The sequence below is a fragment of the Malaclemys terrapin genome, chromosome 2, assembly GCF_027887155.1.
Source record: "Malaclemys terrapin pileata isolate rMalTer1 chromosome 2, rMalTer1.hap1, whole genome shotgun sequence".
Lineage (NCBI taxonomy): Eukaryota > Metazoa > Chordata > Testudines > Emydidae > Malaclemys > Malaclemys terrapin.
Window position 1 is genome coordinate 163,516,361 of NC_071506.1, and position 12,230 is coordinate 163,528,590.

Consider the following 12,230-nt stretch of genomic DNA (forward strand, 5'->3'; position numbering starts at 1 on the left):
AAATCTTTGGTTGAGAGCACACATGCATATGCACATCATATGGTGGAGCACTCAGAGAGACATCTACTCGAAGAAGAAGGACTTCTGAAAGATGATTTTTTTTTTTGCACTGGGGAGACTATTTTCTTGAAGTGAAAGTCGATAATGGTGTTTTGACTGTGTACTTCCTTTCTCAATAAGATTTCTGTGACCAATTGATCCAAACCCTAATGAAGTACATTTGAAGACTCTAATTGACTTGAATTTTTTTTTTTTTTTTTGGATTAAGCCATTGAAGTCTGTGTCAGCATTGAGGAAAGCTGGGTATTTGTGTAGAGAAGAATAGTCTGATGGCAATAGCTGCTGGTAAAGTAAGTAACTTAATTTTTTTAAATAGTGTCAATCTGACTGCCAAGAGGGAAAGTAGAACATACAGTATACAACTTTCATTGTAGCTGAATGTAAATAATAAAGCTAATAATATTTATAGCTCCTCCCTCCACTAGCGTTCCAGTGCAATAAAACAATAACATCAAGACTGATATAATTTTAAAATAATGAAATACCTCCATGTACAGTTTGGAGGTTATGTCTGTGTCCCCAGTCTGATTTAATGAAAACCATGTTGTATTTTAGCCTCTGTTTTGAGTGTAACTTTTATTATGTCCTTCACTGTATACTGTAACTGCCATGTTGGATTGCATCAGCACTCTTATGTTAGGGGAGATGGTGCCCAGATGTCTGACTCTGAATGAAACAGAAACATAACGGGCCATGAACAATTGAATAGCCTTACCAAGATGGGGGCAACAGGCTGAACCACTGATTTTTAAATTTCTTTCTGCCACCAACTCAACTTGAAGGGGAATAAAAAAACCCAGAGGAAGGACAGAAAGAAAAATGGGGTCAAGCTGTAAAAAGCCATTTTAAGCAGAGGGGGCCAGAGCCATGCCAGAAAGGGAAGACCAAGTAGGAGGACAGAAGAGGGGCCATGGCTTCCCAGACACTGCCCAAATTCCAAAAGATGCTTGAGAGTAGTGAGGACTTTGAGGGAGAGAATTGTGTTCAGGTGTTTCTTGCTTTTTCCATAGAAGTCTCTTGAGCAGTCTATGAGTTTTGTGTGTGTGTGTGTGTGTGTGTGCACACACACACCTTTAAGAAATTCCTTTGCAAAGCCTGTGTGTCTCCATATGGTCCCTGAAGGGTGTCACTATGGAAACCAGCTCACACAGCTAGGTGGACTCTGGAGGGAAAGTGTCTAAGCAACTAGGGGATTCAGAACAGCTGAGGCACTAGTCATGTCTAGGCAAAGGAATTATGGAGACTCCACTGCGAAGAGGAGTGTCAAACATAGGGTCTGCTCCTGGAATCCACACCCAAGTAACCCAGAACTAGGAACAGTGATCAGTTACTACCCAGACTTCAACACTGGGTCTCTCCCATAGCAGACTGGTGTTCATTCTGAGACTAGGACTGGACCAAGTTGTGACAATGACTAAGAATAACCCTAAATCCAATTTTTAAAAAATACACAATGTACTGGATCTACTCAGGATACACCTCTGTATAAATTTTGTGTAGTTCGATAACTTTTCTTAAAAGATGAGTAAAAAAATGAAAGGTCAGACTGACAAGGACTAATTTCAACCAGACCCCAATTTCAAAGACTTCCTATGAAAAATCTACCATGAGAAACCCAACAAAAACTACATAGAAAATTAACTGGACATAAAACCTAACACGATGAGAAAATTCACACCAAGAGTATATCTACACTAGGTTTTCTCTCATTAATTGATTGGCAGTTAAGGTAGTTGACATAGTAGTAAAGGCTATTCTGGACACTCTACAGATGTAGATTAGATTGCAAATATGAGGTAGGGAAGCATAATAATAATTTCATTGGCAAAATGACAAGCATGAAACTGTTTTTTGGCTCACTCTGAATCTTATGCTTGGGCTGGATTGGGAATGTATGGAGATGGCACCCATGTCATGCCACATCCAGGGAAACCTCTCCCTTATGGAATGAAGGAGCTGTTTTAATTGCACAGTCTCAGAGGCTGAGGCACCCTACTACGTTTCAGAAGGTGAACAGAATGAATACCGTTTTGCTGAGAGACACTCTACCAATGAGGCCTCTAAGACATTCTAATAATTTTTTATCCTTGAGTAACCAGAGAGTGGCTCTTAAGTATCATCTCTGCAACTTCATCCTCGCTGGAGACCTGCAACTCATGAACCAAGAAGGAAGATGGGTAAACTGCTGGTGTTGGAAATCTTGCTGACACTTTGACCAACATAAAGAATTTTGCAAACTTTTGCTGTGGTTCTGTTTCTTCACCTCCACCAAAGCACCTGCAAAATTCCAACTAAAGAAGCAGTTTCAGGTGGTAAACAACTTGGCTTAATCAGGATTTGCTTACTTCAGAGGACAGGATTGTGCATTTTTGCTTCAAGGAATCTTCAAATAATTTTGTGGCTAAAATAGCTTGGAACCACACATAGCTATTTCTGTCTCTGCCTAGTAGGGAAAAATTGAGCCTTCTCTGCTTGACTTTCCACTGGCATTGCTCATTGAGGCGATGGAGAAACTGAAACCTCTAAATTAGGTCCATGCCCCTATATGTTGGTGAAAATCAATGGGAAAATGTTTTGGAGACACTTTTGGAGCTGATGGTAAATACCGCCTTGGGGTGGGGGGAGGGAGAGGGAGGGTAAAATGACAACTTATTTAAAAAAAATATATATTGTTAGAGACCCTTGATCAAGAAACCATTGATGTTGAGTGGGAATTTAAAACTAAGAGGTAGGAGATTCCTTTGTTGGCAGTGAATCTTTTTGTCAATGTTTTTGTCTAATTTTATTTTATTTATGATAGGTTGGCATAGGTAGCCAAATACATTTTGCTTGTGTTAAGAAAATTCTATGCTTTGGAGCAAGGGCTTGAAATTTGGCAGAGGTGTCATCCTGTCATCAGGGATGTGCCTTTTCCTTTCCTGTGAAAATCTGCCCAAATTTGGCCAAGTTATAAACCTTTGAAAAAGGTCATGCTCTTAGAATTTGGCAGCTAGATTATCAGAAAATTCCTTCTGTACTAGGCATGCTCCATCCCCTCACAGCTCCTATGTCCTTACTGGACTGCACATGCACCATTACCACAGAGGGACTGAACATGCTCCACGCCAGAGATTCAGGGGCTGAGAAGGACTTCCTGCAATTCCTGCTCCTGCTCTCCATTGGGCACTCTAACTCTAACTGAGAGCAGGGAGACAATCTCTCTTATGCCCTCAATGCTTCCTTTGGTGGGCCCAGGTAGTGTGGAGGAGGAAGCTGCCTGACTGAATGCAGAAGGAACAAGAGGGAAAGGAAGGTGGAGGTAGTAGATTGGGACCGAGAAGGAGGTGGACTAGGGGGTCGATCCTGGGGCCGGTTTTGTTCAATATCTTCATTAATGATCTGGAGGATGGCGTGGACTGCACTCTCCGCAAGTTTGCAGATGACACTAAACTGAGAGGAGTGGTAGATACGTTGGAGGGTAGGGACAGGATACAGAGGGACCTAGACAAATTAGAGGATTGGGCCAAAAGAAACCTGATGAGGTTCAACAAGGACAAGTGCAGAGTCCTGCACTTAGGACGGAAGGATCCCATGCACTGCTACAGACTAGGGGCCGAATGGCTAGGAAGCAGTTTTGCAGAAAAGGACCTAGGGGTTACAGTGGACAAGAAGCTGGATATGAGTCAACAGTGTGCCCTTGTTGCCAAGAAGGCTAACGGCATTTTGGGCTGTATAAGTAGGGGCATTGCCAGCAGATCGAGGGATGTGATCGTTCCCCTCTATTTGACATTAGTGAGGCCTCATCTGGAGTACTGTGTCCAGTTTTGGGCCCCATACTACAAGAAAGATGTGGAAAAATTGGAAAGAGTCCAGCGGAGGGCAACAAAAATGATTAGGGGGCTGGAGCACATGACTTATGAGGAGAGGCTGAGGGAACTGGGCTTGTTTAGTCTGCAGAAGAGAAGAATGAGGGGGGATTTGATAGCTGCTTTCAACTACCTGAAAGGGGGTTCCAAAGAGGATGGATCTAGACTGTTCTCGGGGTACCAGATGACAGAACAAGGAGTAATGGTCTCAAGTTGCACTGGGGGAGGTTTAGGTTGGATATTAGGAAAAACTTTTTCACTAGAGGGTGGTGAAGCAGTGGAATGGGTTACCTAGGGAGGTGGTGGAATCTTCCTTAGAGGTTTTTAAGGTCAGGCTTGACAAAGCCCTCGCTGGGATGATTTAGTTGGGAATTGGTCCTGCTTTGAGCATGGGGTTGGACTAGATGACCTCCTGTGGTCCCTTCCACCTGATATTCTATGGTTCTATGAAGAGGGAGATTGGCTTGGAAGCAGACAGGGACAAGGAGCCTAGGGTTGGAAGGAATAAGGGAATTAAGACATGGATTCTAGTGGGGAGACTGAGAGTAGGGGTGGAAATACTGAGACTGGATGTGGAGACTGTGAGCCAGAGTTGGGGGCAGAATGGGACTGGCTGGGAAAGGAGACATTTAGAACTTATTTTTTGATTCCTTGCTCATCACAAGCTCTCACATAGCAGCATCCACAACTTTCTATCATTTCCTATTGGCTAGAACAGTCTGTCCCATCATGGTGGATGATGACTTGGCATTAGATATACCCATCTTTGTCACCTTCTGTCTGGCCTACAGCAATTTAATACATGAAGCCATCAGCCCTTAAGAAACTCTAATACAGAACACTACAGCATGTCTCCTTCCTGACTATGACAATGCAACCCTAATTCAGCCCCCCATGTGCGTAGTGATCACATGCTATTGTTCTTTGTTTGTTCTCCTGCCTCATTTGTTGCAGAAACTGGAAGGTGTGTAGTCAATGAGGCAAGGGATTACAGGAAAAGAAATAATGGTCTTATAGTAAGGCAACTGAATGCTGCCCTGGATAATTGGTTTCAAATCCTCATCTATGCCAGTGAATTCCTATACTAGGCATGTCATGTAGACCCAACTTTTCACAGGTGTCACTAATTGTGTGTTCCTCTTTTTTTTTTTTAAGCCCAAAATGAGGTATCTGGGGCCTGATTTCCAGAAGTTCTGAACATTCACAGCTACAGCTGAAGTCAATTGGAGCTGTGCTTTGAACATAGAAATTGCTATACAATGCTAAAATCACTTAAAAATGAGGCCATAATCATCTCAGATTGGGCACCCAAAATTAGTGGACACTTTTGACAATGTTTGCCTTAATTTCTTTGTGCCTGAATTTATAAATGGGGATAATAGCCCCAGTCTCATGGGGTATTATGAAAATTAATTAATGTTTCTGAAGCATTTCAATACTTATTCTAATCAGTGCCAAAGAAAAGGCTATGAGGAAATTCATAATTCTGTCATAAGAGAGTTTGAATGGTGTACAGTGAACAAAACAGGGGTCACACATTAAACTCTATGGATAAAACAAAATTTTGAATAGCTGCTGTGACAAAGTTCCTCCTCTATCTTGGTGGGTCCTGCACTTATTGGTGGATTTTCTTGCCTCAGAGATTCACCATGTGGGTTGGGGAACAGCCCAGAAACCTGCCCCTCTGGAAGAACCCACAGTCCAGGTCAATTGGAAGGTTTAGGGAGAACCCGGGCCCGCCCTCTACTCCGGGTTCCAGCCCAGGGCCCTGTGGACTGCAGCTGTCTATAGTGCCTCCTGTAACAGCTGCATGACAGCTACAACTCCCTGGGCTACTTCCCCATGGCCTCCTCCAAACACCTTCCTTAGGGTACGTCTATACCCAGCCGCTAGTTCGGCGGCTGGCAATCGAACTTCTGGGTTCGACTTATTGCGTCTTGTCTGGACGCGATAAGTCGAACCTGGAAGTGCTCGCCGTCGACTGCGGTACTCCAGCTCGGCGAGAGGAGTACCGCGGAGTCGACGGGGGAGCCTGCCTGCCGCGTGTGGACCGAGGTAAGTTCGAACTAAGGTACTTCGAACTTCAGCTACGTTATTCACGTAGCTGAAGTTGCGTACCTTAGTTCGATTTGGGGGTTTAGTGTAGACCAAGCCTGAGTCTCACCACAGGACCTTCCTCCTGGTGTCTGATAACGCTTGTGCTCCTCAGTCCTCCAGCAGCACACCCTCTCACTCTCAGCTCCTTGCGCCTCTTGCTCCCAGCTCCTCACACTCTCACCATAAACTGAAGTGAGCTCCTTTTTAAAGCCCAGGTGCCCTGATTAGCCTGCCTTAATTGATTCTAGCAGCTTCTTCTTAATTGGCTCCAGGTGTCCTAATTAGCCTGCCTGCCTTAACTGGTTCTAGCCGGTTCCTGATTACTCTAGTGCAGCCCCTGTTCTGGTCACTTAGGGAACAGAAAACTACTCATCCAGTGACCAGTATATTTGCCCTCTACCAGACTCCTGTACCCCACTGCTCTGGGTCTGTCACACTGCTCATTCAGTGAATGCTTTCCATCTTGTGCACTTATGGAAAAAATAGTTTGTGATAATGTAGTTAAAACATGTTTCATAAGACATACATACAAGGGGGTCAAATTGAGATTGCACAGGCAACATGAATTCTCTCTTTTCTTAATTTTGAGTATTTTGTAACTAGGAAATGAAATACAAAAATTTATGGTAATGCAATATTAAGGTTGCCCAGTTAAAATCACAGTCAGAAAACAGGTTTCAGAGTAGCAGCCATGTTAGTCTGTATCCGCAAAAAGAACAGGAGTACTTGTGGCACCTTAGAGACTAACAAATTCATTCAGAAAACACACATTAAGGTACAATATGCAACCTTAACTCAACCATATTGCATACGCGCAGTATTTGAATATGTGTGTTAAACTGACCTATTACTGCTTATATTGTAAAAAATACACCATAAAATATATAGGATGTATTATGTGGTTGAGTTAACATTGCTGCAGGAACATTAAAATTTGCTTTTCCTGCCATTTTAGGCCAAATACTATGATCCCTTACTTAGTTTACCCTCCAAATGTCATTAGGCAAAAGAAATACCAGGAGTCTGAGGAAGAACCTCCAAGTTTAGTTCAAGATTTTCAGGTAACAGGCAAAATATACAGGAGCTTACCATTTCAACAACCTCCACCTCAGCATTAAGTCGAAGATGATACAAAAACATCTGAAGATCCTTTTTCATTTGAATACTGTTGTCATCCATTTGGGCAACAGTGAAGATACGCATTTTGCATTTTCTCCACACCTATTTAAGGGGAAAGACATTTTATATGACAAATGTAGAAATAATTTTTGCCCCCTCTGTTCAGAATCCTTTAAACAGCTAAGTAAAAAAGTATACAAGAATTTATTTGGTAATTTTATGTAATGCTTAGTGAAAGAAATGTCATTGCTGCTCATTTTCTAAGACAAGATTTCCCTTTTTGAGTCATATACTGTACCTTGTGCTGTCGAAGCAGGAAAGGAAGCAACATCAGCATGCCACCATCATGAACAATCCACCACACATCTACGTTCCCTTCAGAAAAGCGCTCTTGATTTGTTGGAAACAAATCAATGTTTTTAGCGACCAGTAGAGCTTGTTGTGCCGCTGTTGTTTCTCGGACTGTATCTGAAATCAGAAAATTTTAATGAAAATTGGGAGTTGCTGAAGAAGACTATTAGATGGCCAAAATGCACAATGCCACTATTGTGAAAGAGGATAACTTTGGTTAAAAGCCGATCCTGCTTAAGCGAGGAAGCAAAGACAGCAATCTCACACATCCAGATCCACACAAGGTGGATAAAAATTAATGATTTTTTCAAAATTGATTTTTTAATTTAAATCAGATTTCTTTATTTAATTTAAATACATTTTTCTTTGAAAAACAAACCTATTTGAAATCTGAAAATATGCCAACCTATATTAATACCTTAATTTAAAATAATGTAAATTAAATTAAAAAAGAACATTGACACAGTATATGTGTGCTGCTGAAGTTTTAAAGAAAGTCAGACCACAGAACTGGTGGAAGTCTCTGGCTAAGCACCTGGAAACAGAGTTTGTTGAAGTGTTAAATCGGCTTTAACAGCAGTATCCTCTTCCACAGGTGCAGAGAGAATGCTATCTTTCTTTTCCGTTTTTCAACTAGATCAGTTCAAAGTTGAGAAATTAACTGGAAATTGAAAAAGCAGGAAAACTTGTTACCCTCTTCTAATCTCTAAATATAAACTAGTTGCAAGAGGATGAGATCAACTAGTTCAAAAATCTTGATGGACATGATGACCAGAAACAATTAGTTCAGTTCACTAACTAAAGTTAATACTTTGTTTAATAAACCAGTTAGTTTTCAATGCAAAGCATGTTCTGACAAACTTACTTTTTCTTCTTTTGTATTCAACACACTTTAGTTTTAGTTAACTAATAAAAAAAATTTGGAAATCATGTTTTTGTTCATTTTAAATTGAATTCCAATTTCCATCCAAAAGCAGCTTGACACAAATCATGAGTAAAAATTTAATAATCATCTAGTAAATAAGAAACGTGACATTCACCATTTTCTAATATAAGATTTAAAACATAAAAATCTGAATAAATGTATGTGAAGCTATATAACTGCTTAAATAAATGTGTATAGCTATAGGCCACATCTACACTACAAATTTTTGTTGATGCAAGTTATGTCGGCATTCAGCTGTCAAAATTTGTATATCGTGCATAATTGGCTGCTTGTGTTGGCACTGCGTGCACTCACTAGGAGTGCTTGTGTCAATGCACAATGCAGTTCATCACAGGTAGGTATCAGTGTACCATGTGCCACCATCTGCCATAGTGCCTTTTAGGACATTTTTGCAATGTATTGTGGGACGGAAATGACTTGCCCAAAGATCTCTGGGAGCTAGGAGTTAAGTTTCCAGCATGCAACTTTTTCCATCCCATAATGCTATTCATATCCCATAATTTTTGTGCTTTAAAAAAAATTTCCCACAAACTCACTCAGCACTTTTTGGTGTCCATCATCTTTGACAGACACATGGAGTCCCACAGAAGTCTGCACTATTCTCTCAAACACTGGAAATACAGGACACACAAGTCTCCTGTATTTGCAGACCCACAAGAAGTACTGCAAGAACGGGGGATATGATGATTTCTCCAAAAACAGTTTGCTCAGGGACACAGCAAACAACAATTCAAGATTGTTGATGGAGTTCATGCTGACAGTGGAGTGCCACTTCTGGGCCTGAGAAATGAGCACTGACTGATGGGTTCGCATCATAATTCAGGTGTGGAATGACAAACGGCAGATGCGAAAGGCCACATCCTTGGATCTATGTGCTGAGCCCACCACAACCCTGCAGAACAGGGACACTAAAATTGAGAGCTCCATTGACAGTGGAGAAGTGAGTGTTGATTGCACTCTGGAAGCTTGCAACACTGGATTGTTACTGGTCAGTGGGAAATCATTTTAGAGTTGGAAAATCTACAGTGGTGATTGTTGTCATGTGGGCTATTTATCATCTCCTACTGCGCAGGACCGTGACTCTTAACAATGTGCAGGACACAGTGGATGAATTTGCAGCAAATGGGGTTCCCAAATTGCGGGGGGGTGATAGATGGCACACACATCCTATGTTGGCACAGAGTACATCAAAAGAAAGGTCTATTTTTCTATGGATATGCAAGCTTTGGTGGATCACCAGGGATACTTCACCAATATCACTGTGGACTGGTCAGGGAAGATGTGCTTGCATCTTTAAAAACACAGGACTGGTCAGAAGGCTGCAAGCAGGGACATTCTTTCCCAACTGGCAGACTACCACTGACAATATGGCAATGACCAGGGCCGGTTCTAGGATTTTTGCCGCCCCAAGCAGAAACAATTTTGGCCGCCTCCCCACCCCCATTTTTTTCTTACCCCACCCCCAGCCCCGCCTCAGCTCCGCCCCTTCCCCAAATCCCCAGCCCTGCCTCCTCCCCCCAGGCTCTCAAGCCTAGGAGGGAGGGGGAGAAACAGCACGTGTGCCGCGGCCACTCGGAGTCTCCCCTCCCTCCCAGACTCTCAAACCTGAGAGGGAGGGGGAGCAGTGGCGCACAAATCAGCTGTTTCGCGCGCCATTCTGGCATTGGCCATGCCGCCCCTAAAAATGTGCCGCCCCAAGCACCAGCTTGTTTTGCTGGTGCCTAGAGCCGGCCCTGGCAATGACAATAGTGATTCAGGGGGACCCAGTCTATCCCTTGTTTCCCTGGCTCATGAAGCTGTACGCTGGCTACCTCAACAGCACCAAGCAATGATTCAGCTACTATCTCAGCAGGTTCAGAATGACAGTTGAATGTGCTTTTAACAGACTGAAGGTGTTTACTCAATACAATGGATCTCAGTGACAAAAATATCCCACTGGATAGCTGCCTATTGTGTCCTGCATAATATCTGTGAGGCAAATGAGGGAAAAGCTGCTGCAGGGTGGAGAGCAGAGGTGGAGCAGCTGTCTGTTGACTTTGAACAGTGAGACATGAGGGCTATTACAAGTGCTTAACAAGGAACTGTGCAATTGAAGAAAGTTTTGAAAGAGCACTTCAACAGTCAGCCATTGTTCTGTGTTGCAGTGGTTTCTGGGCCAGGAGTTTTGAGTGCTGTTAGGAATTACGATTGCGGTACATTTATAAATTTGACTAGATGACCTGATTTAATAATCAATTCAAATGATAACGCACAAGAAAGAACAGAATCCATTTGCTTCACCTTCTTATTCGTGTTGGCTCAGCAGGCTAAAAGGAGTAAAGGCTGATAAATTAATTTGGTAAGAATTTGAATGCACACAAGTAGTAAATTTCTTGAATAAGAAGGGGACAATTTTATAATTATTTATGCCCAAACTGTCAAAAATAGGAGCCTAAAGTTAGGCTTTGAAGTTCATATTTTGACATCTAAATAAAGTGTGTTGATTTTCAAAAGTGCTGAGCACCCACCAGTTTTCATTGACCTCAATGGGACTAACATGACTGGAAAAAGGCTAATGTAGTGCCCATCTTTAAAAAAGGGAAGAAGGAGGATCCGGGAAACTACAGGCCAGTCAGCCTCACCTCAGTCCCTGGAAAAATCATGGAGCAGGTCCTCAAGGAATCAACTATGAAACACTTAGAGGAGTGGAAAGTGATCAGGAACAGTCAGCATGGATTCACCAAGGGGAAGTCGTGCCTGACTAACCTAATTGCCTTCTATGATGAGATAACTGGCTCTGTGGATGAGGGGAAAGCAGTGGATGTGTTATTCCTTGACTTTAGCAAAGCTTTTGATACGGTCTCCCACAGTATTCTTGCCGCCAAGTTAAAGAACTTTGGGCTGGATGAATGGACTGTAAGGTGGATATAAAGCTGGCTAGATCGTTGGGCTCAACAGGTAGTGATCAATGGCTCCATGTCTAGTTGGCAGCCGGTTTCAAGCGGAGTGCCCCAAGAGTCGGTCCTGGGGCCGGTTTTGTTTAATATCTTTATTAATGATCTGGAGGATGGTGTGGACTGCACTCTCAGCAAGTTTGCAGATGACACTAAACTAGGAGGCGTGGTAGATACACTAGACGGTAGGGATCGGATACAGAGGGACCTAGACAAATTAGAGGATTGAGCCAAAAAAAAACCTGATGAGGTTCAACAAGGACAAGTGCAGAGTCCTGCACTTAGGACAGAAGAATCCCATGCACTGCTACAGACTAGGGACCGAATGGCTAGGAAGCAGTTCTGCAGAAAAGGACCTAGGGGTCACAGTGGACGAGAAGCTGGATATGAGTCAATAGTGTGCTCTTGTTGCCAAGAAGGCTAACGGCATTTTGGGCTGTATAAGTAGGGGCATTGCCAGCAGATCGAGGAACGTGATTGTTCCCCTTTATTCGACATTGGTGAGGCCTCATCTGGAAAACTGTGACCAGTTTTGGGCCCCACACTACAAGAAGGATGTGGAAAAATTGGAAAGAGTCCAGCGGAGGGCAACAAAAATGATTAGGGGTCTGGAGCACATGACTTATGAGGAGAGGCTGAGGGAATTGGGATTGTTTAGTCTGCAGAAGAGAAGAATGAGGGGGGATTTGATAGCAGCCTTCAACTACCTGAAGGGGGGTTCCAAAGAGGATGGAGCTCGGTTGTTCTCAGTGGTGGCAGACAACAGAACAAGGAGCAATGGTCTCAAGTTGCAGTGGGGGAGGTCCAGGTTGGATATTAGGAAACACTATTTCACTAGGAGGTTGGTGAAGCACTGGAATGCGTTACCTAGGGAGGTGG

At 42.8% G+C, this 12,230-nt stretch overlaps 1 protein-coding gene across 4 annotated transcripts in view; it reads right to left on the minus strand.

Annotated features, from left to right (window-relative positions):
* Positions 1 to 12,230, minus strand: part of SLC12A7 (solute carrier family 12 member 7) — a 357,234-nt gene that overhangs the window by 44,015 nt on the left and 300,989 nt on the right. For all 4 annotated transcript variants that reach the window (XM_054018253.1, XM_054018254.1, XM_054018256.1 and 1 more), the window contains 2 exons: positions 7,420 to 7,589; positions 7,092 to 7,223 (listed from right to left, as the gene is read on the minus strand). In XM_054018253.1, coding sequence (XP_053874228.1) covers positions 7,092 to 7,223; positions 7,420 to 7,589 — 302 coding nt within the window. The remainder of the gene's footprint in view (positions 1 to 7,091; positions 7,224 to 7,419; positions 7,590 to 12,230) is intronic.